General features: G+C 53.4%; 1 protein-coding gene across 2 annotated transcripts in view; it reads right to left on the bottom strand.

The window, feature by feature from the left end:
- Positions 1–17,718, bottom strand: part of L3MBTL1 (L3MBTL histone methyl-lysine binding protein 1) — a 28,172-nt gene extending 10,454 nt beyond the window's left edge. Inside the window, exons 1-12 of one of the 2 annotated variants that reach the window (XM_064730248.1) lie at positions 17,653–17,718; positions 10,306–10,486; positions 9,929–10,091; positions 7,623–7,846; positions 6,852–6,996; positions 6,604–6,733; positions 5,878–6,001; positions 5,202–5,289; positions 3,068–3,159; positions 2,370–2,474; positions 1,462–1,597; positions 886–986 (exon numbers count right to left, since the gene is read on the bottom strand). In XM_064730248.1, the coding sequence (XP_064586318.1) occupies positions 886–986; positions 1,462–1,597; positions 2,370–2,474; positions 3,068–3,159; positions 5,202–5,289; positions 5,878–6,001; positions 6,604–6,733; positions 6,852–6,996; positions 7,623–7,846; positions 9,929–10,064 (1,281 nt within the window). In that variant the 5' untranslated portion in view covers positions 10,065–10,091; positions 10,306–10,486; positions 17,653–17,718. The remainder of the gene's footprint in view (positions 1–885; positions 987–1,461; positions 1,598–2,369; positions 2,475–3,067; positions 3,160–5,201; positions 5,290–5,877; positions 6,002–6,603; positions 6,734–6,851; positions 6,997–7,622; positions 7,847–9,928; positions 10,092–10,305; positions 10,487–17,652) is intronic. The other variant, XM_064730249.1, reaches the window with a different exon arrangement.
- Positions 17,719–23,037: the final 5,319 nt, after the last annotated feature.

Raw genomic sequence — 23,037 nt, 5'->3', positions numbered from 1 at the left:
CAACTCAGCTGGGCCACAAAAAGAAAGAGGAAAAGTGATCTTCAGACCCTCAGGATCTTCTATAACCAGTAAATTCCAAGAAAACTGACACTAATTCTGCTTTGTCCCAGAACACTTGTTTGTGGTGACAGTCAGCAGTGACCAATGCCTCAGGCATGGCAGGAGGAGCTGGGATGGGGCACTTCTTCCTTCCTTGCCTTTATTTCTTAGATCCAAATTCTGTACAAAACACTGCATCACTGTCCTGGTTTAGGGCAAATTTGGGAGAAAACTTCCAAAAGGGGGCCCCTCCAGAAAGCAAACCCACATGTCACCCTAGGACAATCACACACACTGGTGGGGTTGTTGCAGCAATGAACAGCAGGGTTTAGACACAATAAATAACTTGGAGAGGCTGATTTGTCAGTAGGGTGAGTTTCCTCTGCAACTGATAAAGGAATAATCAGCATTGTCATTCTCCTATATTCCCACTTTCCTTACCCAAGCTTCCATGTGAAAAAAAATAGGCAGACACAGAAACAACAAAGATACAAAGAGGCAAAGGAACTATACTTATGAAACATTAGGTGATATATTTTATCCAAGTAATTGTTGATAATAGTAGTTACTTCTCATCAATACTTCATTTTAAATTGTCCAGGAGATAACCTGGAAGAAATAGAATCAGACCAGCACCAATTCTGGGCATATCAAATGAGTGCCCAAGCTACAGATCCTGAGCAACAAAGTGTGCCACATACTCCTGGCTCTTGAGCACTGTGGGCTTGAGGGGTGTGGGATGGACAAAGCAAAGCCCAATGCTGGTGGAAGCATTTTGCTCAGCTGGAGGGGAAGAATCACACCTGAACCTGTAGGCTCTGGCAGGAAGGAGATGCTGCTACTCACAGTGTTTCGGACCATGAAGAGGTGCTTAGGAGCTGCCTGAGCCTTTGTTAACTTCAGGTAGTTTGTCCAGCTGAATTCCTCTTCCTTATAACCTACAACCCCTCAGGAAGAGAAATGAGAGCAGTGAGCTCACAGCCAGGAGGATGTGAGGGTGAGCCTGGCCATCCCTGAGCCACTGTCACCCTGCCAGCATATCCTGCTGTGGGCAGACAGGACCTGCAGCAGCCCTGGGGTGCCCAAAGCCCATGGCTGAGGGCTGATGGGTGCTTTTGAAGGGGTGTTAGGAAACATGAGCAGTGGAGTGGAAATCCAGAGCACAGCTCCTCCTCCAGTCCTGCCTGCCCTGGGGCACAGCTGGTGGCACTGGGAGGTCCAGAGCAACAGGGCTTTGCAGCAAAATGTGAGCAAGCAGAGATGGGTGCCTGAAATGTTGTCCTGTGGAACTCCACCAGTACAGCAGCATCCCTCCATGGCCCCATGGAGCCACCCTGTCCCCACCTCAAGCTCTACATCTGGCCCACTCTTCATCCCCCTCCTTCAGCAGGACCCAGCACCCGAGCTGAATGAACTCCTTACCTTTGGGGGGCTGGAGTTTGTGCCCTGTCTCCTCAAACCAGCCAGCAGGGTGGATGTCAGGGGAGTCAGCATTCAGCCAGAAGTCGTGGCACTCGGAGTAGCCATCGAAGTGGAGACGCATCCGGTAGCCACAGACCTGCCAGCAGGGAGGGAGGAGAAGGAAAGGGCCATGGAGACCTGCTGCTGTCCCTGGCTGAGCATCACACCCCCTCCCACACACCAGCTCGGCATGGGCCACTTTGGGAAGCCAAAAGTCAACCACAGACCGGTGCCCAAACTGGGAGGCACAAACCAGACTCAAAGGGTGACCAGCACGGAACAAGGTCAGTGCAAAGGCACCATAAGCCCAAAGGCACCACAAGCCAGCCTAAAGGAGAGATGATCAGGCTGGTGCTTTATATGCCATGGTGGAGCACCTTGCTGGATCCAGCAAGTGCAAAGACTCCCTTTTCTGCAGCCTGTGAAGCTGCTGGTGCAGGGATTTTGGCTAAATGCCACACTGGCTGCCCGGGGAGCTCTGCAAGGCAAGGCTGGTCCAGCTGCCACAAGGCTGAGCGGAAAGTGGATCTGCATGGACACAAGAAGAGCAGTGGGATGCCTCCACACCCTGCATCTCAAGTGCCTGAGCACCTGTCTTAGGGACACAAGCTGCTGCCATCACCACAATCCCTCCCACTGTGCTGTGTCAGCGTGACAGAGACCAACACAGCTCCACAGTGCTGTGTCCAGTCCCTCCAAGCTGGCAGGGAACTCCCTGCTTGTTTGCCTGAGCTGCTGCAGCAGCAGCTCATCTCCTGTAGTGACAGGGCCTGTCTCCTCCAGGGGCCAGCTGGCAGCACCTCCCCTGCCCCAGAGCCTGTGTCTGAGCCAGGAGGAACCAAGGAACAGGGGCACTGGAGGCTCCTTACCTCAGCCACTGTCAGGATGAAGTACATGGATGGGTGCTGTGGGTCGATCCCCTCCAGCTTCATCCCCACTTTAAAGCCATTCTTGTGCTGGGAAGCTACTTGGTACTGGAAACAAAAATTAAACTACAATGTAAAACCAACACAGGGAGTTGGGTCTAGAACCCACCTGGGGAGCAACCACCAGGCAATGGGAGCTGCTGGGACCAAGAGACTGTGGGCCACAGGTTATGTTGGCATCCAAATTTTATTTTTTCCCATAGCAAAAAAACCCCAGTGTTACACCTCCTTATGGATTTACATCTCTTACTATTGACAGGGCAAGGTGTCCCTGGGGTAAAAGCTGCAGCAGGGGGAGCAGGACACAGGCCTGACTTGTTTGCAGCACAGCCTCAGGAGAGCCCACCTGGCTCCAGGAAGGGCTGGAAAGGCTCCATCACCCTGCCAGAGTCACAGCAGTGTCCTAGGCAAAGGTGGGGTGATTGGGATGGGGCCAGCACCTGCTGGGGAGAGGGACTCTGGGCAAATCAAAACTGGAGGCTGCCCTGGCACTTCCAGCTGACAACGGGAGCTTGGCTATTGCTCAGAGTCCCCACAAAACAGGGAAGCAAGGAAGAGAGGAGAAGGAGGAGGTGTGGGGAAAAAAAGGGAAAGAAAAGAGAAGATGAAAGAGGGAAAAAGACAGGAAAATCCCAACTCACATCCTGGAAGAGATCTAAAGGGGCAGCGACAGCTTTCTGCTCCTCCAAGTAGGACGCCCAAGACCAGCCTTCTTTCTTCTCCTCACTGGCACCTGAGCGCAGCACAAACGCACACAAACGCTGCTGAGGGGCTGCTCCAGCCCTGCCCCACTCTCACACAGGGTCCTGCATCCCTGCTCAGCTCAGCACCATCCTGCCAGAGCCCCTTCTGCAGCAAACCTGACTGGCTGCACCACGAGGGGCAGAGCCAGGAGCCCCCCGTGACCCAAATGTCCTCACCATGTCCTAGGCAGGCACCTGGGCTGCTGGAAGGTGTCCCTGCCCATGACAGGGGGTGGGACCAGATGGGCTTTAAGGTCCCTTCCAACGAGTCTGGGACTCCAGGGAGCGTGAGGGACGAGCTAGCAGAACACCAGACCTGACCACACTCTCTTCCAGCCAGAACTTCTGCTATGCCCACACAGGATGGATTTGTGGCAGCCAGCAAGATCCATGCACAGGTCTGGGAATCATTCCAAGCTGCAAGGGGCTCCTAGACAGTCAAAGCAGCAGCAGGTTCACATCCCAGCTCTGCCATCCCCTGCTCTGAGACAGCCACCTGAGCCCCATGGCACAGCAAGGCCACTCTGATGCCCTAGAGACGTGCCTGCCCATGTAACAGAGAAGACAGCATTGTCTCTTCACAGGCAGGGAGGTGACCCTTCATGCCTTTGGGAAGGCCACAAAGGCTTGCCCAAGACCTGTGAAACACGACCCAAGTCTCTTGCTCTCCAGCTTCTTTGTCTCCCTAATTTGCAGCAGCTGAAGGGACTCCAGGGGTGCTGTGCCTACTCCAATGCTGAGGAATTTTCAGACACAGATTAGCCATGGCAGCCGGCCTCAGGTAGGGCAGGCTGGCTAGAAATGCAGGGGAAAAACAGACCAACTCCTCCCTCCTTTGGGCTTAGGGGAAGAGGAGATGGAAAAAACCCAGAAACTTAGGGAAGAAATTAAAGGTGGACTTCAGTGAGCAAGGTGACTGACCTTGCTTTGCTGACATGTTCAGAGTGAAAAATACTTTTACTATTCCTTAGGACATAAAAAATGTGCCAGGCATGGCTGAGGAATCCATGAGTACAAGCTCTGCACTTCTGGGGAATGACAAATACACCAAGAGTCAGAGCATACACTGACTGCTGCACTGAGGCATCCAGGTGTGTATTTTGTTTGCTGAAGTACTTCTAAAATAAGAGAAAATAAAATGCTGAAGTAACAAAGCTCATCACTGCTTACTTGTATGCAGGCAGGGAAGGTTACATGCTCAGGACTCAGTGAGAAGCAGGTATGATATCTGAGATTCCTTTTTGACTGTAACATCAGGGGTAAATGACACCTGGCCCCTGCCACTGTCCCTGCACTTGGTTATGGAGAAGAGTATGAAGTTGGAGCAGTTTAATTTTAAAATTATTTTGACCATGATTTTCAGTACTCAAAGACAAATAAATGTCTATTTTCCATAAATGTTTATTTTCATGTTTCCCAAAGTTTTCCTTGACACTACAGGGAAAAAAACCAGCCAAGCACACACTGCATCCCTCAGCTTGTCTCCTTTCCTTCCATGCTGACAGCTCTGCTTTTGAGATCTCTGATACAGAATAGATCCCACAGGATGAGACAACCCCAAATCACATGGCCTCAGCAGCACTGCACCTACATGAGCAGCTCCCAAACTTGTGAGCTCCTGATGCCAGGAGGGAAGCTCCCTGTGAGCCCATCCCAAAGGAGGGCAAAGCCACACGTGGTGCAGTCCTGTTTGTGCTCAGGACAGCATCTCTGGGAGCAAACACAGTGCCCAGGAGCCAGTAACAAACTGAGCGCCCGAGGGGAGGGACAGGAAGCTCTGTCCAGCAGGGGCCAGTGCCGTGTCCGTGGGGTGCCCCCTTCCCATGGAGAGAGAGAAAGGAAAGGAGAGAAACGGAAAGAGACAGAGAGAGCAGGATCAAGCAAGCAGAGGAGCTCACAAGCCTTCAGGACCACGTGCCAGCGCATTGCAGTGGGTGTGTGACCCTGCAGGAGCACCAGAAGGGCCCAGCCCTGCAGGGGGACCCCAGCCCCAGCAGCAGTGCTCACCCCACAGCCACCCTGCCCTCCGTACCGTGCTGGCTCCCGTTCCACGCCTCGGCCTCCACATTGCTCATGGCAGAGTCTTCCACAGAGCTTTTCCTCTCTTCCTGCTTTTCCTCCTGACATGAGAACAGACAGAACAGAACCCAGAGGTTTTTGGCTGTGTGTTGTATCCTCACACTGGTGCCCAGGGCCATAGTGCATCCCCACAAGGTCCACAATGTGACCAATGCCTGGCCCAGAGACAGAGTGCCAGAGAATCTGGTGGTGGGAGCCTGCAGGGACTTCAGGGCTCACTGGCAGCAATCACACCTGGACTGGACCTGCTCCAGGCAGGGCTGGCAAGCAGAGCTTCCTTACCTTGTCAAAGTCCCTCCCCTCCCCAGGACACTCAGCACACAGACAGACACCCTCCTACTGCAACCCTTACTGTGGTGGCCTGGACTCAAGAGAGCACCTGAGAGGGGTCAGTGCCTACAGCCTGGCCTGGAGAATGTGGCACTGCCCAGGCCTCAGTGCTCCACATGCCAAACAACCAGCCCTCATCTCCACACATTCAAGTCTTTTTGGCATTTTGGCCAACCTGTTTCCCTTTTGACCTGCAGCTGCCAGAGCCCTGAGCAGGATGATGAGATCTGTGCACACAGGGCTGGCCTCCATCCCCCTGGACACTGGCTGCACCCACCCCCTCCCTGTCTTTGTCCTACCATTTGCTCAGACTCATATTCTTCCTCCGAGGGGCTCTGATAGTCCTTCCTCTTTCGTTTCTTCACAGGCTTGAGGATTTCAGTGGCATTGGTGCTGCTGGCAGAGTTTTCCACAATGACAGACCTGCACAGAGGGAGGGAGGGCCAAGCACTGCAGCCAGTGCAGCACAGTGACACTGCCTGGGGTGTCAGCAAGGGAGGGGCTGCTGGACAATCACTCTGCCCCCATTTCTTACTCACACATGACCCTACCCTCCTGTGAAGGGATGTATGCACACCAGTTGCCAAGAGTTAGAGCCAGGAACAGGCCAGAGTCACCCTCACACACTTGGGTGTTAGAATCCTGAACCCAGGGATGAATCAAAAGGAATCTAGTTTAGTATTAGGGCTCTAAGCTGCACCAGAGATGCTGGAAAACAAATCCTGAGAGTCACACACTGGTCAGGAGTAGGGCTGGAAATGCCCCCATGACCTGTGGCCTTCCACTGCTGCTCAGCCTGGAAGACACTGCAGCAACCTCCTGCTGCAGCAGATATGTGTTTACAAGGCCACACATGCAGCAGGAGAAAATGTGGCTTCCTTGGGAAGTTTTCCTCCCCCAGCCTGGCTCCAGGAACAAGCAGAACACACAGGACCCCCAGCACCTACCAGAGGTGCTCCCATCCCTCCCTGGAGCACGTGGGGCAGGGCAGAGGGATGGGCAGGGCCCAGAGCCCCTTCCTTTACCTCTCTTTGAACTGCTGGTGGCAGTGCTCGCTGCAGAAGCCCCTGCCCTCGCGGGCGCCGTCCCACACGTGTCTGCGGCCGCAGGTATCGCAGTGGCACAGCCCCTCTGCCGCGGGCTGCTCCGGCACGTCTGCGACAGCAGGAGCAGCACTGAGCCACGCCGAGGGACACAGACAGACAGACAGACACCAGGCAGCATCTGCTGGATGCTGGTACCTACCCCGCAAGTGCCACCACGGTGCCCTTACCCTGAGCCACAGTAGGATTGTCTCTGCTGGGGGGTGCCACCTCGGAGTCCCCATCTTTGTCTGTGTGAGCCTCCTTCACAGCTTCCACAGGAGGCAGCTTATCAGCACTCACCACCTTCAGCGTGCCATACTCATTGATCCGGAACTGGCAGTGAACCAAAAGCAAGGAAAGAGTTCAGCAGGACAGACATACAACTGGTGGTTGTTCTGCAAATGAGGGACAGGGATGGTCATCGGTGTGTCTGACAAGAGGACAACTCTTCTGAGCACAGCACCCCAGGCCCTGTGAAGGTGCCCTGCCATGCTGGGCACTCAGCTGGAGCTGGCAGGTGGGGGGCTGCAGGATGAGGTGTCCTGAGGCTGAGCCACAGCTGAGAAATGGGTGCATTTTCTGCAAGCTATCATGCACTTGAGGGTACCCCTAAGGCACCCAATGCCAGATGAGCACAAGGCTGCTGCTCCCAGCGTGAGGGCAGGAGCTGGGGCACAGCACAGCTTGGAAGGAAAGATGTCCTGCACAGCACGTAGCACCCCTGTGCCTCCTTGTTCAGGGCAGAACTGCTGCAGCCCCCCAGGCACCTCTGTGAGCTCTGTGCTAAGCCCCCAGGATGGCAGGGCCACAGGGATGGGGAAGGAGAAGAGCTGGGGCAGCTGAGGGATCCTCCAGCTGGGGTGCAGGGGGGCCAGGGCACATCCTGAGGGATTTAAAAGCACAAGCAGCTGTGGGGAGAGGCAGAGGGCTCAAACCCAGCGGCCCAGGGCTACACTTACCCGCAGGTTACTCCCAGGCAAAGTTGCCACCCCATCTTTCCACTCCAGCACACGGACTGTGCTGCAGGTCTGCACCCCACTGATCTGGGGAATGACAGCAGCAGTGATAGGCTCATTCCCTGCTCCCCTGTCTGGCCTCTCGGCCCCTGTGCTCCTCTGGGGCTCCCGGGGGAATCGCTGGATTTCTAAGGTGCTCGTGGGAAGGTTGATGGCAGTGGCGTTTGCTTGAGAGGGGAAGAAAGGAGACAAACAACCAGAGGCATACACAGAACAATTCACTGATGCAAACAAGGCTCAAAGGCAGCCCAGGATCCCAGAGGACATGGCCTCCCAGGTGAGGGCTCTGCTGTGGGCCAAAGCACAAAGGAAGCAGAGTGACGCAAAAAAATCTGCAGCCAGTAATGGCTCATGCTGTGGGGTGGCACCAACACTGTCCACATTCAGGGGTTTCCACTTCAGCCTGATCTCACACTGTCTCTGTGCCTGATGTGACAGAGTGCCCTGATGTGACTGGAGTTTGCTCCTGGACTGCAATTTTCAGTTTAGTTATGTTTCAAAGGAATATACTGTGCAACCCAGGACCTCTCTGCAATGAGAACTGAGGCACCTGGAAAAACTGGGAGATCTGCTTCTAGAGAACACCCCTGATCTCACCTAACACACAACCATGCTTTGCTCAAACACCTCCTAAAAGACACTGGTCAGCTGCACTCAAAATTGTCCCAGTTTTCAAGAAAGGTAAGAAGGATGACTGATAATTACAGGCCTGTCAGTCTCACTACAATGCTTGGTAAAATTAGGGAGAGGGTTTTTCTGGGAGTTACTGAAAAACACTGGAGAGGCAAGGCAGTCCTTGGTCACAGCCAACACAGGTTCACAAGGGGAAGTCCTGGTTAACCAACTGAGTTTCCCTTTATGGAAAGGTCATCCCACTAAGCAAAGGCAATAGATGTGGTTTTTAGGATTTTAGCAAAGCCTTGATGCTGCCTCTCACAGTGGCCTTCTGGACAAAGAGTCCAGTGCAGAGCTCATCCAGTCCGCTGTCCATTGGGTGAACAACAGGATGATGGCTCTCCTGCAGCTGGGCTCAAAGCCTTATAGGAACTGGGTGCACATCAGGCTGGTGGCCATCACCAGTGGGGTTCCCCAGGGTTTAGGGCCAGTGCTCCTAATTTTTTTATATTTTCTTTTTATAAATTATCTGGATGCAGAATGTCCATTAAGTAATTTTATCAATGACACTAAATTAGGAGAAGCTGTGGACACCCTTGAGGGTAGAGAGGCCTTACACAGAGATCTGGATAGACCAGACAGCTGGGCAATGCAATCACCATGTGCATGAAACCAGAGTAACACCTGGATTCTGCTCCTAGGATGGGATAATCCTGAAAATTGTATGACTTGGGGAGCAAGACTGGGGAGCTACCTGGAGAAGGGGCTCAGGGGCTTTGGGCTGAGGGCAAGTGGGACAGGAGCCAGCAGTGCCCTGGCCAATCGAAGGGAGACATCAGGGGGATGACTGTCCTGCTCTGCTCTGGGACAGCCTCACCTGCAGTCCTGGGGACAGTTTGGGCCCCTCAGCACACCAAGGACAGATGAGGGCTGGAGCTGTGCCCAGAGGAGGGGACCAGGATGGTGAAAGGTGCAAGGGCAGGACTTGGCAGGAGCAGCTGAGGCCACCTGGCCCGTCCAGCTGGGAGGGGAGAAGCTGAGGGGTGACCCCATTGCTGTCTGCACCTTCCTCCTGGGCAGGGGCTGATCTCCCCCTTCTGGGACCAGCAATGACCCGAGGAAATGGAGCAAAGCTGCCTCAGGGCAGGTTCAGGTGGGACATTAGGAAAAGGTTCCTCACCCCGAGGCTGCTCAGTGCCTGGAAGAGGCTCCCAGGGAAGCACCAAGTTCAGGGAGTGTGTGAACAACACTCAGTCCCTATGGTTTCATTGTAGGTGCTCCTGCCAGGACTGGGGTTTTGGACTCAATGATCCCTATGGATCCTCTCCAGCTTGAGCTATTCTGGGATTCCCTGCTAATGCAGCAGCCCAGGAGCCCACAGCCCTACAGAGCAGGCACCAGCACACTGTGCTGCCCTGGCTCAGGGCCCCTCCCATCAGGGCCTCAGTTTAAAGCTCAGGAAGATCTGATTGACCACAAACAGTCCAAGTGATGTGGGATAGCCACAGAAAACATCCAAGATGGCAACAGCAGCTTGGCTTTGCCTCCCAAGGTTTGGGAGGAGCACAGCTCCACAAGGAGTGTGGGCTGTCCAGGCTGGGGAGGCAGCAGGTGGAGGGGGCTGCTCCACATACCTGGAATGATGAAGGCAGTGGTGGGCAGGTGGGTGCTCTGCACCGTGCTCTCGGTGGTGACCACGTGGACACTGACCTCCCCAGCAGCACTGCCCTTGGAGCTCCTCACCACCTCCATCTCCCCCCTGCTCTCCATCACCTTGCCTGGGCACACAGCAAGGCCCTGCAGGGCAGCAGGGAGAAGATAAGTTAGGTACCAGTATAAACACAACAAAGGAAGGAGAAAGTGACTGCACAGGATGGTCTTTCCCAGCAGAAACCCCTGCAAGATGCATTCAAGGTCCACTGAACCCACATGAATGTCACAGCATGCCCCATGCAACCCTTGTTGTGAGGTGCCAGCTTGGAGCCTGCAAATGCTGAGGGTTTTTTCTCACCTGGCACCACCATAAGATGGCACGAGCACAGGTCCACCACAAGCTGCTGCTGGCTCCCACGGGGGCCCACAATGACAGATTGTGACTGAGGGCTGCCAAATCCCACCCTGGAGCAGGCAGAGCTCCCTGCAGGCCCCTTCCCGTTCTCCCGTCCGAGTGTCACCCTTGATCTTCCAAGCAGCTGCAAGAGAATTTCACAAGTGACAGCAGTTACTGGGGGTGTGAGTTACTGGGGGGAACTTGATGTCCCTGTACTCCACCTGAGTTTCTCACAGGACTGGTGATGCTCAACCTGTCTGTCCCAGACTGCAAGGCAAGATGTATTCTATTTGCCATCTGGATGGCAGTTGTCTTCTATTAACTGGGCAGTTTTAGTTTTCCTTATCTCTTCCACACCCACTCCACCCTGGGGGGGGAACATCTGCTGATAACAGCTACTGAATGTCACTGCATGCTGATAAGAACTACAGCATCCCACTGGGAGATGCCCTACCCAGAGGGAGGAGCCAAGCATTGCTACCCAGATACAATCTGGAGATTCTGGAATACCAGCACGGCATCTCCATTGGATTCCCCAGAGGAAGAGCAGCTGCCTCTCCCACTGGATCTTCAGAGGAAGAATCCATCCTTCTCCACAGGATCCCTGCTCCAGCAGAACTACACCTGACACTGCAGGAGGGCTGCAGCCACATTTCCAGTTGGACTGCCACCAACACCCTGACCAACAGGTTGTCAGGTTTAGTTCTGACTCCGTCAGTGTTGTTCTAGTGTACTGCATTGTTTATTTTATCCTTTTATTTTCTTCTCTATTAACGAACTGTTATTTCCTGCTCCCGTATTTTTTGCCCGAGAGCCCCTGAATTTAAAAGTGACAACAATTCAGAGATGGTGGGGGGGGATTCACATTCTTCACTTCAGGGGAGGCTCCTGCCTTCCTCAGCAGGCACCTGTCTTTCCAAACCAAGACTGTCTAGCCATGAATGTCAAGGAGGAAGCAAAGTGTCAGGGCCTCGAGGGCACCACTGGCCCTGGCTGGCTGTGAGCAGCCCCCAGCCATGGGCCCAGGGGCTCCAGTGTCAGCAGCACCCTCTCCACAGCACCTGCTGCCAGCATGGAGGCAGGGCCACACAGAGGACCACAGCCATGGCCTGGCCCCTCCTGATGCAATTTGAATTTGAAAGGAAAGACATCCATGTGGAAAAGAGCATACTCATTTCAGTGAAGCAGGGTTAGCTAAGAATTGGGCTACAAAGGACAAAGTCTGGAATTTTAAAACCTGAGACATTCAGATAAAGGTGTTACAATCAGAGGGCACAGAGTGGGAAGGTGCAATCACATTGAGGGGAGGATCTACTTCTCCTGGTTCTGTCAGGTTTGTGACCAGAAACACCTGATGCTCAACTGGCAAACAGCACAGATCTGTCTGGCTCTCAAGGTGCAGAAAAGCACTGTTAAGTGTCAAAACAGCTGAAGGAACTGAAAAACTAATCTGGACAACAGACTCCAAGTGAAAGTCAAAATGGATTTAGCAGCCAGCCTGTTTCAGTGCTTTCTAATACCCAGTAGGAATCTATCTGCTTTTTTTGGCACTTAAATCCAGTCAATCCTTGATTCATCATTGGGTTGAATATTTCAAGGACAACTCTTCATTTTGTGGGAACTTTTGCCCTTTTTAAAAATTCAAACCAAACTTGGGACTGGAAATGCCTAGAAATGAAGAGAAATAACGAGGCCCAGCGCTCAGGTTTATGATGCTCCACCTGATTTTCTCACAGTCTCTGATGTGAACACAAAAGCAAATATTTGCACAGGAAATGTGAAGCAGTAGTCAACATTATGGTTTCATTTTGGGTGCCAGGAGCGGGGAGTTGGACTTGATGGTCCTTAGGTGTCCCTTCTAGCTTGACATATTCTGTGATTGTGGGTCACTCTCCAAATCCTTACAGGTCTAGGCTGATGCTGTGGACACTGTGAGCTCAGGGTGAACAGAATGAATTTGGATTACAGACTGTGGTGCTGCTCTTCAAACTGGAAAAGCTAAACAACTGAGATTTAGACCTTAACTCCAGACAAGCCCTCCTCCAGCAGCCTCCTGGGAAAGGCCTCTCTGCAGCCAAGGGCACATCCCAGCACTGAGGGAGCCCAGCTCAGAGGGCTGGGAGCCACCCAAGAGGCAGAGGAGCCCATCCAGCCCACGGCCCTGCCCTGCTGTTGGACTCAGTGATCTTACAGGTCCTCTACAATCTGAGCAATGCCACCATTCTCCCACCAACTGAGCCTCCTGTTCCCCTCACCTGTCCCTCAGCAGCAGTGTGAGTGCTTTCCCCAGCACCCCTGGCTGGAGCAACTTCTGTGCTGCTGGTGGAAACCTCTCCCTAACTCCTTGTCCCAACTCCTGCCCTCTGAGCACACATGGAGCACAAATTCTATTCCAAGCCCAAAACTGTTCCAAGGCCACACATGAGCAGCAAGAACACAGTTGGTGTGAACTTGCAAGCACGCTCTTGCCACAGCTGAAACTCAGCAGCTCCCAGGGCTCTCCCACCTCTTGTCAGGGGCTTCCATGGTGTCAGACAAGAATTTCCCACCAACACTGCTCCCATCAGCCATAGCACACACTGGTAAACTTGTAACTCAGCATTCCTGGGGTAACCCCACATGTGTGGGCATGGCACAATACCTGGGCTGCAGAGCTCCATCCCCTGGAGGACTGAGAGAGAATCAGGATTGGAGCTCACAGTTGTTTGCAGCTCACAGTTTTTTAAATTCTGGTATAAATATATATTCTGGAAGGACACTATACAAATCAGTACTATCCCAAATATAAACACAAATCTTTTACTGTAAAAAGTGTTTCCCAAGGAATGAAATCACCATATAAAGATACTAGTAATAATTCAACTACCAAAAATCTCTCTAGAAACAAAACATTTAAAAAAGTCGATCAAATTTTATCTACAAAGTCATCAGCTGATTCCCCAATGATTCAAAGTTTTAGAAATTGTTAGTAATAAATTCATAACATCTATTGTTTCTGCTTTCTATAAGTAATACCAATAAATAGTAACTGTTGTTAATATTACAAAAATGTTTAAAAAATATTAACCCCTTCAAACACTTACTACTAATATATCAATTATATAATGTAAATTCACGAATTTTTGTAATAAAAACAACCTGCTGTGAAGTATCCCAGGTCAGGAGTGCTACACAAGGAAAAGGGGCTCAGCCACAGCAAGGACCTGCCCCAGCACCACTGCCACAGCAGGACAAAGGCACTTTGATAACCTTGTTCCTTCTGGGGGCAGAGAAAAGGCCATGGAGGGGGACCCAGAGCTCAGACAGCTCTGGTGCCAGAGTCCAGGCAGGCACCACTGCCCCAGAGATGCCTTCAGGGGATCCTGCAAGCTCTGGAGCGACCCAGATCATCACAGGGTAATTCAGAAACCCCCAGGGTCTGTAATTCAACCTTCTGCTCCCAGCAGGGTGGGATCACACCAGGCTGCTCAGGGCTTTACCCAGCCTGGTCTTTACTCAGCCTACCAGGATGCAAATCTGTAAATTAGCACAACAATGAGCAAACCAAACTCACACTTTTCCTTGGGTGTTAGGAAAGGGTTTTAACCCCAGAGGGTGGTCAGGCATTGAACAGGCTCCCCAGGAGAGCTCCAGGAGCATTTGCACAAAGCTCTCAGGCACGGGAGGGGATTGCTGGGGTGTCTGTGCAGGGCCAGGAGTTGGACCAGGATCCTTGTGCTCAGGATATTCTATGATTTGTTCTGCTGATTGCCCTAGGTATTGAACAAAAGCTTTATCTTTTTTTTTTTAGCTGTTGTCTTAAAAAGCTTCTGGCTTACACATGTCCCAGTGGCATCTGATAAAGCTGTGCCCACCCAGACAAACCAGAATCAGGCTGCTCAGCAGCCTTGAAACCCCCCACTCCCCAAACCAGCTTTTAAAAGAGCAACAGTGGAGCTGCAGCTGTTTTGGCCCAAACAGTGAGGCCCTGAGCTCTCTCCATTTTTCCTGGTATTGGGTGTAACTCCACATCTTACAGAAGGTGCAGGTGAGCCCCACTCCTCAGCCAGCTGCCCATCCAAGACACAAGGACTCCTCACATCCACTCCTCACTTCTGCCTTCTGCTGAGGGACAGCCAAGGATCCCTGGCTGGAAAAGCCAGGGAGGAGGAAAGCCACCCCAAGAAACCCCCACACACAGACACATGGTCCCTCCAGAGAACACCCCAATGTGCTGCTGGAGGGTGGAATTTTTCAAGACAATTCTCATGGGAGTGCTTTGCTCCCTCCTGCTTTGCTCCTGGAATCCTGTGCCCTGTGTAAGGGTAGGGCTGTGCACATGGAGCCTGTCTGCAGCCAGACCCCACCAGCCTACTCCAACCAGTTCTGACAGCAGGACCAGTGCCTCTGAACAGTTTGTCTCTGTCAGACACAAACCCTCAGGTTCAGGAAACAAAGCACCAGCACAGAGAATGGGTCCCTGCATTGCCCAGCAGGGAAGGGCATCAGCACAGGGCCCCTGAGTCTGACCACCCTGAGAGAGCTGGGGACACCAGCCTGTGCACACAGCCACACAGACAGGGACACAGGTCACAAAACACACACTTAAAGGCAACCAGGATCCCTGGCCCTGCTGCTCACAGAGGTTTAGCTCATCCAGCAGGGATCGCTGGGTGTTGGCACAGCCACGCTCCAGAGCAGTGACCCTGGGGCTGGCAGAGCATCTCCAAGGCTGCTGCACACAGGAGTCTGCAGCCCTGCCACAGCCTCACCCTCTCACCAAAGCACAGCAGAACCAGGGAGTGATCCATTCCTTGGGAAGAGGAGGGACATGCTGTGTGCAACAGGGCGCGGAGGAGCATGGAGAGAGCAGCTCCCGGCACGGAGCTGCTGCACAGCCCTGACAGTGCTTATAAAGCAGGATCTGCTCGAGAGAGGTGCTCCTGTTCATCACAAAATTGGCTTGAAGTACTCTAATTCAAACAATATTGACAGGTATTCACTTACTGGCTTCTCAGAATTTTAAATATTCCTAGAACCTGCACTGGTACGTGCTGGGGGCTGCTCAGCTGGGAGGAAAGGTCCTGCTGGACACCAGGATGCCCATAGGGCAGCAATGTGCTCCTGCAGCAATGCAGAACAGCGTCCTGGGCTGCACTGGGAGCTGTGCCACAGCTGGCAGAGGGAGGGGATCCTTTCCCTCTGCTCCACAGCAGTGAGGCAGCCCTGGAGTGCTGGGCCCAGAGCTGGGCTGCCCAGGACGGGACACAGGGACAGACTGGACAGAGTCCAGCACAGGGCCATGAAGCTGATGGAGGGACTGCAGCGTCTCTGCCATGAGGAGAGGCTGAGAGAGCTGGCACTGCCCAGCCTGGAGCAGAGCAGGCTCAGGGCATCTCATCCCTGGGCATGAAAAGCCAGGGGGAGGCTGCAGAGGGGACAGGGCCAGGGACAGCCCGGGGGCCTCGGGCACAAAGTGACCCAGAGGAGGGGCCCTCCGAGCTCAGGAGACACTGCTGCACTGGGAGGGTGGCCGAGCACTGCCGCAGGTGCCCGGGGAGCTGGGGGAGTCTCCATCCCTGCAGAGACTCAAAAGCCACCTGGACACATCCTGGGCAGCCGGCTCTGGCTGGCCCTGGTGGAGCAGGGGCTGGGCAAGGTGACCTCCAGAGGTGCCTCCAGCCTCCCCCAGCCTGAGATTCTGTACATTACTTTTTTCAGGAATTTCCTCAGCCATAACAGAGAACTTCCCCATCCTTGCCATCAGCTGAGATATGGATTTTTATTTACCTCCAGTGGCAAAATTCAGCCTTTAAGAAAGACCACCAGCTGGGATCATGCTAAAACTGCAAGTGGCACACCAGAGCACTACAGAGACCTGCAGGGCTGAGAGCTGCTCACTTGGACCTTCCCCTGACTTCTGGCATTGCCCAGGGCAGTGTTTAGGAGACTAATGGCACTGCAGAAAATATTTGCTTTGTATACACACAGGAGCACTCAGGAACACCCTTGGCACAGGCAGGTGGCCCAGTGGAGAAAGACAATCAAACACTTCTTCCCTTCGAAATTTGACTGCTGCTCCAAAGCCAGGAGCAAATGCCTGCTGTGGAACAAACCAGGGGCCACAAAGTTCTGCTCCTGGGTTCTTGAGCAGCATGGTGAGGTTTGGAGTGGGCCACGGTATTTATCAACATCTCAAAACCAGATGAAATGTCCTTCTGTGCAGTAAGAGGCTGTTCATGTTACACATTTCAAAAGAGAAAACAGATTCTGTGGAAATAGAGATCAGAGGGAGAAGTGCAAAAAAGCAGCAAGCTTTAGGTTCAGACATGGGCGACAAAGCAGAGACACTCAGGCTGGCTGTCACTTGCTGTCCCCAGGAGTTTTGCTGGCACCAGGATCAGCTTTCAGGCTTGTGGATCTGCTCAGACCCACAGGTGGGGAGGATCAGCAATCACCAGCAATCCCATGTGCCACTCCAAAGGGGTCGAGGTGACACCATCCAAGGCCAGCAGGCAGCCTGAAGCCCGGGCACTTCTGAGGGGCACAACGGGAACTGTCACCACCACCTCCCACTGCCCCTGAGGGCACCAGCCCCGCTCACCACCCACACCTGCACAGTCTGGATGTTTTTCCACACACAGATGGAAACATCTAAACAGGATGGATACCTGACCTCAAAATATTTTTAACTGTCCCGTGTTTTATTTTCTTTTATAACTAGTAAAAAAATCCAGGTTAAAACTAATAAAATCAATCCAAGAGCTGTGCACTGGGCTGTTGGTGCACTGCTAGGCTGGACCAAAGCCGTGCGCGCCGCAGGGCCCTGTCCAGGGCTGCAGTGCTGTCACTGCGGGCTCCGGGACAGCGCTGCTTGCCCGCTGTTCCACAAACACCCGAAGGAGCGCGGCCGGGCGTGCCCCGTGCGAGGCGCTCCCAGCCCGGCCCGGCCCGGCGAGGCTCCCCCGGGGCAGCGCGGTCCCCGCGGGCAGGGCAGGGCAGGGCTGGGCTGGGCAGCGCCTCACACCTCACACCTCGCAGCCCGGCCCGCGCCCTCAGCGCGGCGGTGTCCGGGGCACGGCGGCGGCCCGGCCGGAGCCAGAGAGCCGCTCCTGCCGTCCCGGCCCCGCCGCCCCCCTCCGGGGCAGCCCCGGCCCCTCCAGCCCCTCGGCGCGGCTCCAGCTCGGGGGATGTCGCGCTTTCCCCCCCGGCGCCGGGCCCGGCCCCGCTGGCCCGGCCGGGGCCTCGCCCGTGCGGGCACGGGGCTGCGGCGGGGCCGGGCGGGGACGCGGCGAGCCCGGGCCGGCTCTGCCCGGCCGCGCTCCTTACCTGCACCCGGGCGGGCGCTGCTGCGAGCCCCGGCGGCGCTGCCCGGCCCGGCCCGGCCCGGCCCGGGGTGCGGGGGGCGCGGAGCGGGAGGGGCGCGGGGCCGGTCCGAGTGTGCGCGGGGAGCGCGGGGAGGGGGCGGCTCAGCCGCGGCGTCGCCGTGGAAACGCGCGGGGCCGCATCCGCAGGGCCGCGCTCAGCCCCGCCGCAGCTTTTCGGGGGGATGCGGGAAAGGGGGGCGTCGTCATGGCAACAAGCGGGGCCCCCCCGACCGGCCGGGCAGCACCGGGGCCGCGGTGTGACGGGACGGGGAGCGCGGAGCCACGGGGTGATGCTTCGCTGAGGCACCGGGGCTGTGAGTGGGCTGGAGCCCTCTGCTCTGGGACAGGCTGGGAGTGCTCAGCTGGAGAGGAGAGGCCTCCAGGGAGAGCTCAGAGCCCTGCCAGGGCCTACAGGGGCTCCAGGAGAGATGGAGAGGGACTGGGGACACGGGATGGAGGGACAGGACACAGGGAATGGCTCCCACTGCCGATGGGATACTGGCAAGGAATGAGGGTGGGCAGGCCCTGGCACAGGGTGCCCAGAGCAGCTGTGACTGCCCCTGCGTCCCTGGCAGTGCCCAAAGCCAGGCTGGATGGGACTCAGAGCAGCCTGGGACAGTGGAAGGTGTCCCTGCCATGGCAGGGGGTGGGATGAGATGAGCTTTAAGGTCTCTTCCAGTCCAAACAATTCTAAGACTGTGTGATTAACCAAACACCCCTCTGAAAGGAATCAGACAAAACCAGAGGGGATGTGTCCTCCACAGCAGCCAAGAAGACCATAGCAGCTCCCCAGGCCTTGTCTGGCTCTGGTGCCAGGGCAGAATCCCTTCCCCAGCCCCAGAGAGGGACCTGGGGATGTTAAGGTGACATCCCCAAGATCCCTGGGAAGTGAAAGGATCTCTCTGACTGGTCCTGAGGTGGAAATGCAGGATGGACACACTCCAGCAGCACTTCCAAACAAACAACTCTGCCCAAACCCAGGGCTGCTCACCTGGCCACCCTTCAGTATTCTGTGGCCACACAAGGAGTGTGTTCAGACACACAAGGTCTGTCCCACTTACCTGCACAAAGCAGGAGTGGAAGGAACCAAGGCTGGAAGCATAAGGGCCAGATGTACAAAAAGCTTCTGAGAGGAGCCCTCGCTGTGTTTTGGACGGACTGGGGAGAGGTGTCTGCCTGCTCACGCTGGCAGCCAGCTCTGGCTGCCCAAACCCAGGCACAGAGTGTTCCTGCTCACTTTGGAGACTGTAGGAACAACCCCACAGCTTCAGTGTATCTGCAAGTTCCTTGCCACCTTGAGTTTTGTGCTCCAAAATTTTACCACATTAAAAATATTAAGTCAGACTCTGATAAAGCAACAGATCCTGCAAATCAGGAGGGAAGTAACAATATATTTCTTTGCTGTTACTGTCTTTCCCATTTTCAAATCAAACTCCAGTGGTACAGTGTAGAAAAAGATTTTCCCATATCAATCCTTTTATGCTGCAGAGGGAAGGTCAAACAGATTTGAATCAGGAGCAGAATGAAACTCAGTTACTTGAAAAGCAACCCATCAGTTCCCTGTTCCTGGGTAAGCTTGCTGCAAAATCAGGAATTCAGAATGATGAATTCCTAGGGAACAGCTACATTAGGTAAAAAAGAGGAAACAGCTTTGGTTTCCCAGTGAGCCCTCTGGCTGATGTAACATCTGTCCCTCTCTGTGCCTCAACTTCCACTTCTGTGACCTCTGTTGGAAGGGAACTGAACTGACAGCCTGGGGAGCTCTCCTGGGGAAGGGGCTCAGGGGCTTTGGGCTGAGGGCAAGCGGAAGAGGAGCCCTGGCAGCCCCAAGGGCCAGCCCTGCCCCAGAGGACATCAGGGGGTGACTGTCCTGCTCAGGGGCAGCCTCACCTGCACTCCTGGGGACAGTTTGGGCCCCTCAACACACCAAGGACAGATGAAGGCTGGAGCTGTGTCCAGAGGAGGGGACCAGGATGGTGAAAGGTGCAAGGGCAGGACTTGGCAGGAGCAGCTGAGGCCACCTGGCCCGTCCAGCTGGAAGGGGAGAAGCTGAGGGGTGACCCCATTGCTGTCTGCACCTTCCTCCTGGGCAGGGGCTGATCTCCCCCTTCTGGGACCAGCAATGACCCGAGGAAATGGAGCAAAGCTGCCTCAGGGCAGGTTCAGGTGGGACATTAGGAAAAGGTTCCTCACCCCGAGGCTGCTCAGTGCCTGGAAGAGGCTCCCAGGGAAGCACCAAGTTCAGGGAGTGTGTGGACAACACTCAGTCCCTATGGTTTCATTGTAGGTGCTCCTGCCAGGACTGGGGTTTTGGACTCAATGATCCCTATAGTTCCCCTCCAGCTGGAGCTATTCTGGGTTTTTGTGAACTTTTGTTTACTTAAACCTATCTCTTTGTAATGCTTTTATGACTTAATTTATTCTGATCTGGAGATTTTTCAACTCTGCTTGTCCATTAGTCCCACAAGACCCAATGTGTGTAGGGCTGTGCTGCTCTGGGACTTGTTTTGCTGGCATTCATCCCCACAACATCCTGCTATTCACAGGATGGCAGCACACATGGAGTAGTGCCTGTCGCTCCTGTCCTCGCCCAGTCATCTCCCAAAGCCTAAAACATGAAGCACCAGGAAGCTGCTGCCATCCACAGCTCTCATTCCCACTGGGAAGGTCGCTGCAATGCTGTGTATCAGTTTCATGCTTTCTAGGAGGGTGTTGTGTGTGAAGAAGCAATTGTGGTCTGGGCTGCCACATGTACACAGCTGACACCTGAATTATGGCAAGTGGTGGATTACACTTTCAGTGTCACAGAACAACTGGTTTTAATTGTCAGCAGATAGACTCAGATAAGGTAATTGGAGAGGCTCTTTCAGAAACACTTTTCTTGTGTCTCCCGTTACTGTCAGCACGTGCTCCATGCTGGAACCAGAGCTGAGCAGAACAGAAGCTGCTGTGGCACCCCCAGGTGAATTGTACAGCATCCCTGTCACCATTGTGATCTCAAGAGACTCTGCTGTTTTCCTCTCGTGCTGATGCTGAGCAGAACAAGGAGCACAAGAGCTGTGAAAGCACTTTGCACCTTAGCCCATCCTGCCCCAGCAGCTCCCTGGGTGCAGTTGTGCACTGTGGTCACACAGGTCACACCATGAGCTGTGACCCACTGAACGCCTCCTGGCTTAACAGCACTAACTTCTTATTCCCATTGGCAGGATGAGCCTGTTCCAGGAGCTGCACACACCAGTAATAAATCTACCACCTCCCCACCCTCCCCACTCCATCCACATGCCAGCACAGGCTGTCACTTCCAACCCTTGTGCCACCTGCAGCTTTCCCTCCATTGTTTTTGGTATTTTGGACTGAAATCACTGTACTTACTTCTTTCCCAAAGGAAAAACACTGGAGAAAGACTTAAGTGTCTGCTTTTAAAATGAATAAAAAGAGTATTTAAGATACTCTAAAGTAGACAACCCTGTCAAAGCCTCTTTCTATGAACTAGAATCAAGTTGCCCTTGAGTCAGAGAATCACCCAGAATCATGCCCAAAAGTTGAGTCCTAGTAGGAGCTGGTGTGAACTGCACTGAGTCATGCATGAGCTGCAGACATCTCCTGTGGTCAGCGCTTTTTTCTGTGGTGTGGATGATACCAACAGCTCTGCCATTCCTTCTCCCACAGAACACACCCATGTGCTTCCAGCCCAGCCTGGTAAAGACAGATGTTGCTAAAAGGGTGCAAGTTTATGAGCCACTCCAGAGCAGTTTGTTTATTGCAAATCTTTACTGGATTATGAAACAGCGGAAACTTCCCCTCTGACACCTACACACACATTTTGCAAACTAATAAAGTGTGAGGGAGCTGGGAGAGTTGAGCCCATATTCTGCTATTTCATAATTTTCGCCTAACCACAAAAAAGGGGGGGGGAAGGAAAGGGCTGATCATGGTGTAAAAGTGACTATTATGGTCCTAAGGACACACAGATAAAATTCCTGAACTTCTGTCACTACACAGAGCATTATTTGTGTTAGTTGTGCTTCTTATCTTTTAAACTAACATGTTCCTGTTTGCTTTAAAGAGCCCTGACAAAGCCAGGACACAGCAGAGCTGCTAAGGCTTAACAGCACTAACTTCTTATTCCCATTTGCAGGATGAGCCTGTTCCAGGAGCTGCACACACCAGTAATAAATCTACAACCCCCCACTCAATCCACATGCCAGCACAGGCTGTCACTTCCAGCCCTTGTGTCACCTGCAGCTTTCCCTGCACTGTTTTTGGTTTTTTGGACCAAAATCACTGTACTCAGTTCTTACTCAAAGGAAAAACTTTATCACCAACCACATCCAAATGATGAATGTTTCAAATGATCCCAGGGTTTGCATCACCTCTCAAAGACATTCCCAGCACCTCAGCTATTTGTTGGGATTTCCAGGCTCCTCAGGCAAGTTCCTACTTTCACGACTTTTGCTCTTTGATGTATGAAATTGCTCTGTGGATGTTACAGTGCCAACCTAAACTAGACCAGTAGGAATTGGAAATAGTTCAAGTGTGTGAAGAAGAAATCCAAGAATTGTTTTAAATGCTCCTCCCCATTGCTCATCTAAATGTGGTTCCAATCAGCATTGGGACAGAGTCATCTCTCAATTATAAACAAAATCTGCAACCACAGAATGGAGAGGCAGAAATGTTATAGCAGAAAAAAGGAGGGTCACTTACTCAGGCCCCTCAGCACTGCTCCAAGCAGTGATATTGCAGGGTGAGAGACTTATTTTAGTGTACATCAGACAAAGAAGTTGTGCCCTTCCTTACAGCAACATAGCTCTTCCTGACATAGACTCAAATAAAAAGAGAATCAAACAGAGGTTGTGGCTGTCCCATCCCTGTAAGTGTCCAAGGCCAGGCTTGGAGCACCCTGGTCTGGTGGCAGGTGTCCCTGCCCATGGCAGGGGGTGGCACTGGATGGCTTTAAGGTCCCTCCAGCCCAAACCAGTCTGGGATTCTGATTTAAGGACAAAACATGCATTTATGTCAAAAAACAAAACACATGGAAGGATGCCTTTTCAAATATAGGAAAAGGCCAGGACCAGAGTGCCGCAGACATCTTTTCATGAAAATCCTTTCTTTAGGATTTTTTCCTCCTGAGAAGCTGAGAGGCCTCAGGAACAAAATGTAAACATTGATTATCTGCTGCTGTGGAATGCAACAGGTGCATCTGTGATTGGCCCATCTTGGATGCTCATAATTAATGGCCAATCACAGCAGAGCTGACTCGGACAGAGAGTCTGAGGCAGCTGCCTTTGTTATCATTTTCCCTTTCTATTCTTAACTAGCCTTCTGAGGTGAAACCTTTTCTTCTATT

Source organism: Zonotrichia leucophrys, chromosome 20, assembly GCF_028769735.1.
Source record: "Zonotrichia leucophrys gambelii isolate GWCS_2022_RI chromosome 20, RI_Zleu_2.0, whole genome shotgun sequence".
Lineage (NCBI taxonomy): Eukaryota > Metazoa > Chordata > Aves > Passeriformes > Passerellidae > Zonotrichia > Zonotrichia leucophrys.
This window is presented reverse-complemented; position numbering and strand designations above follow the sequence as displayed.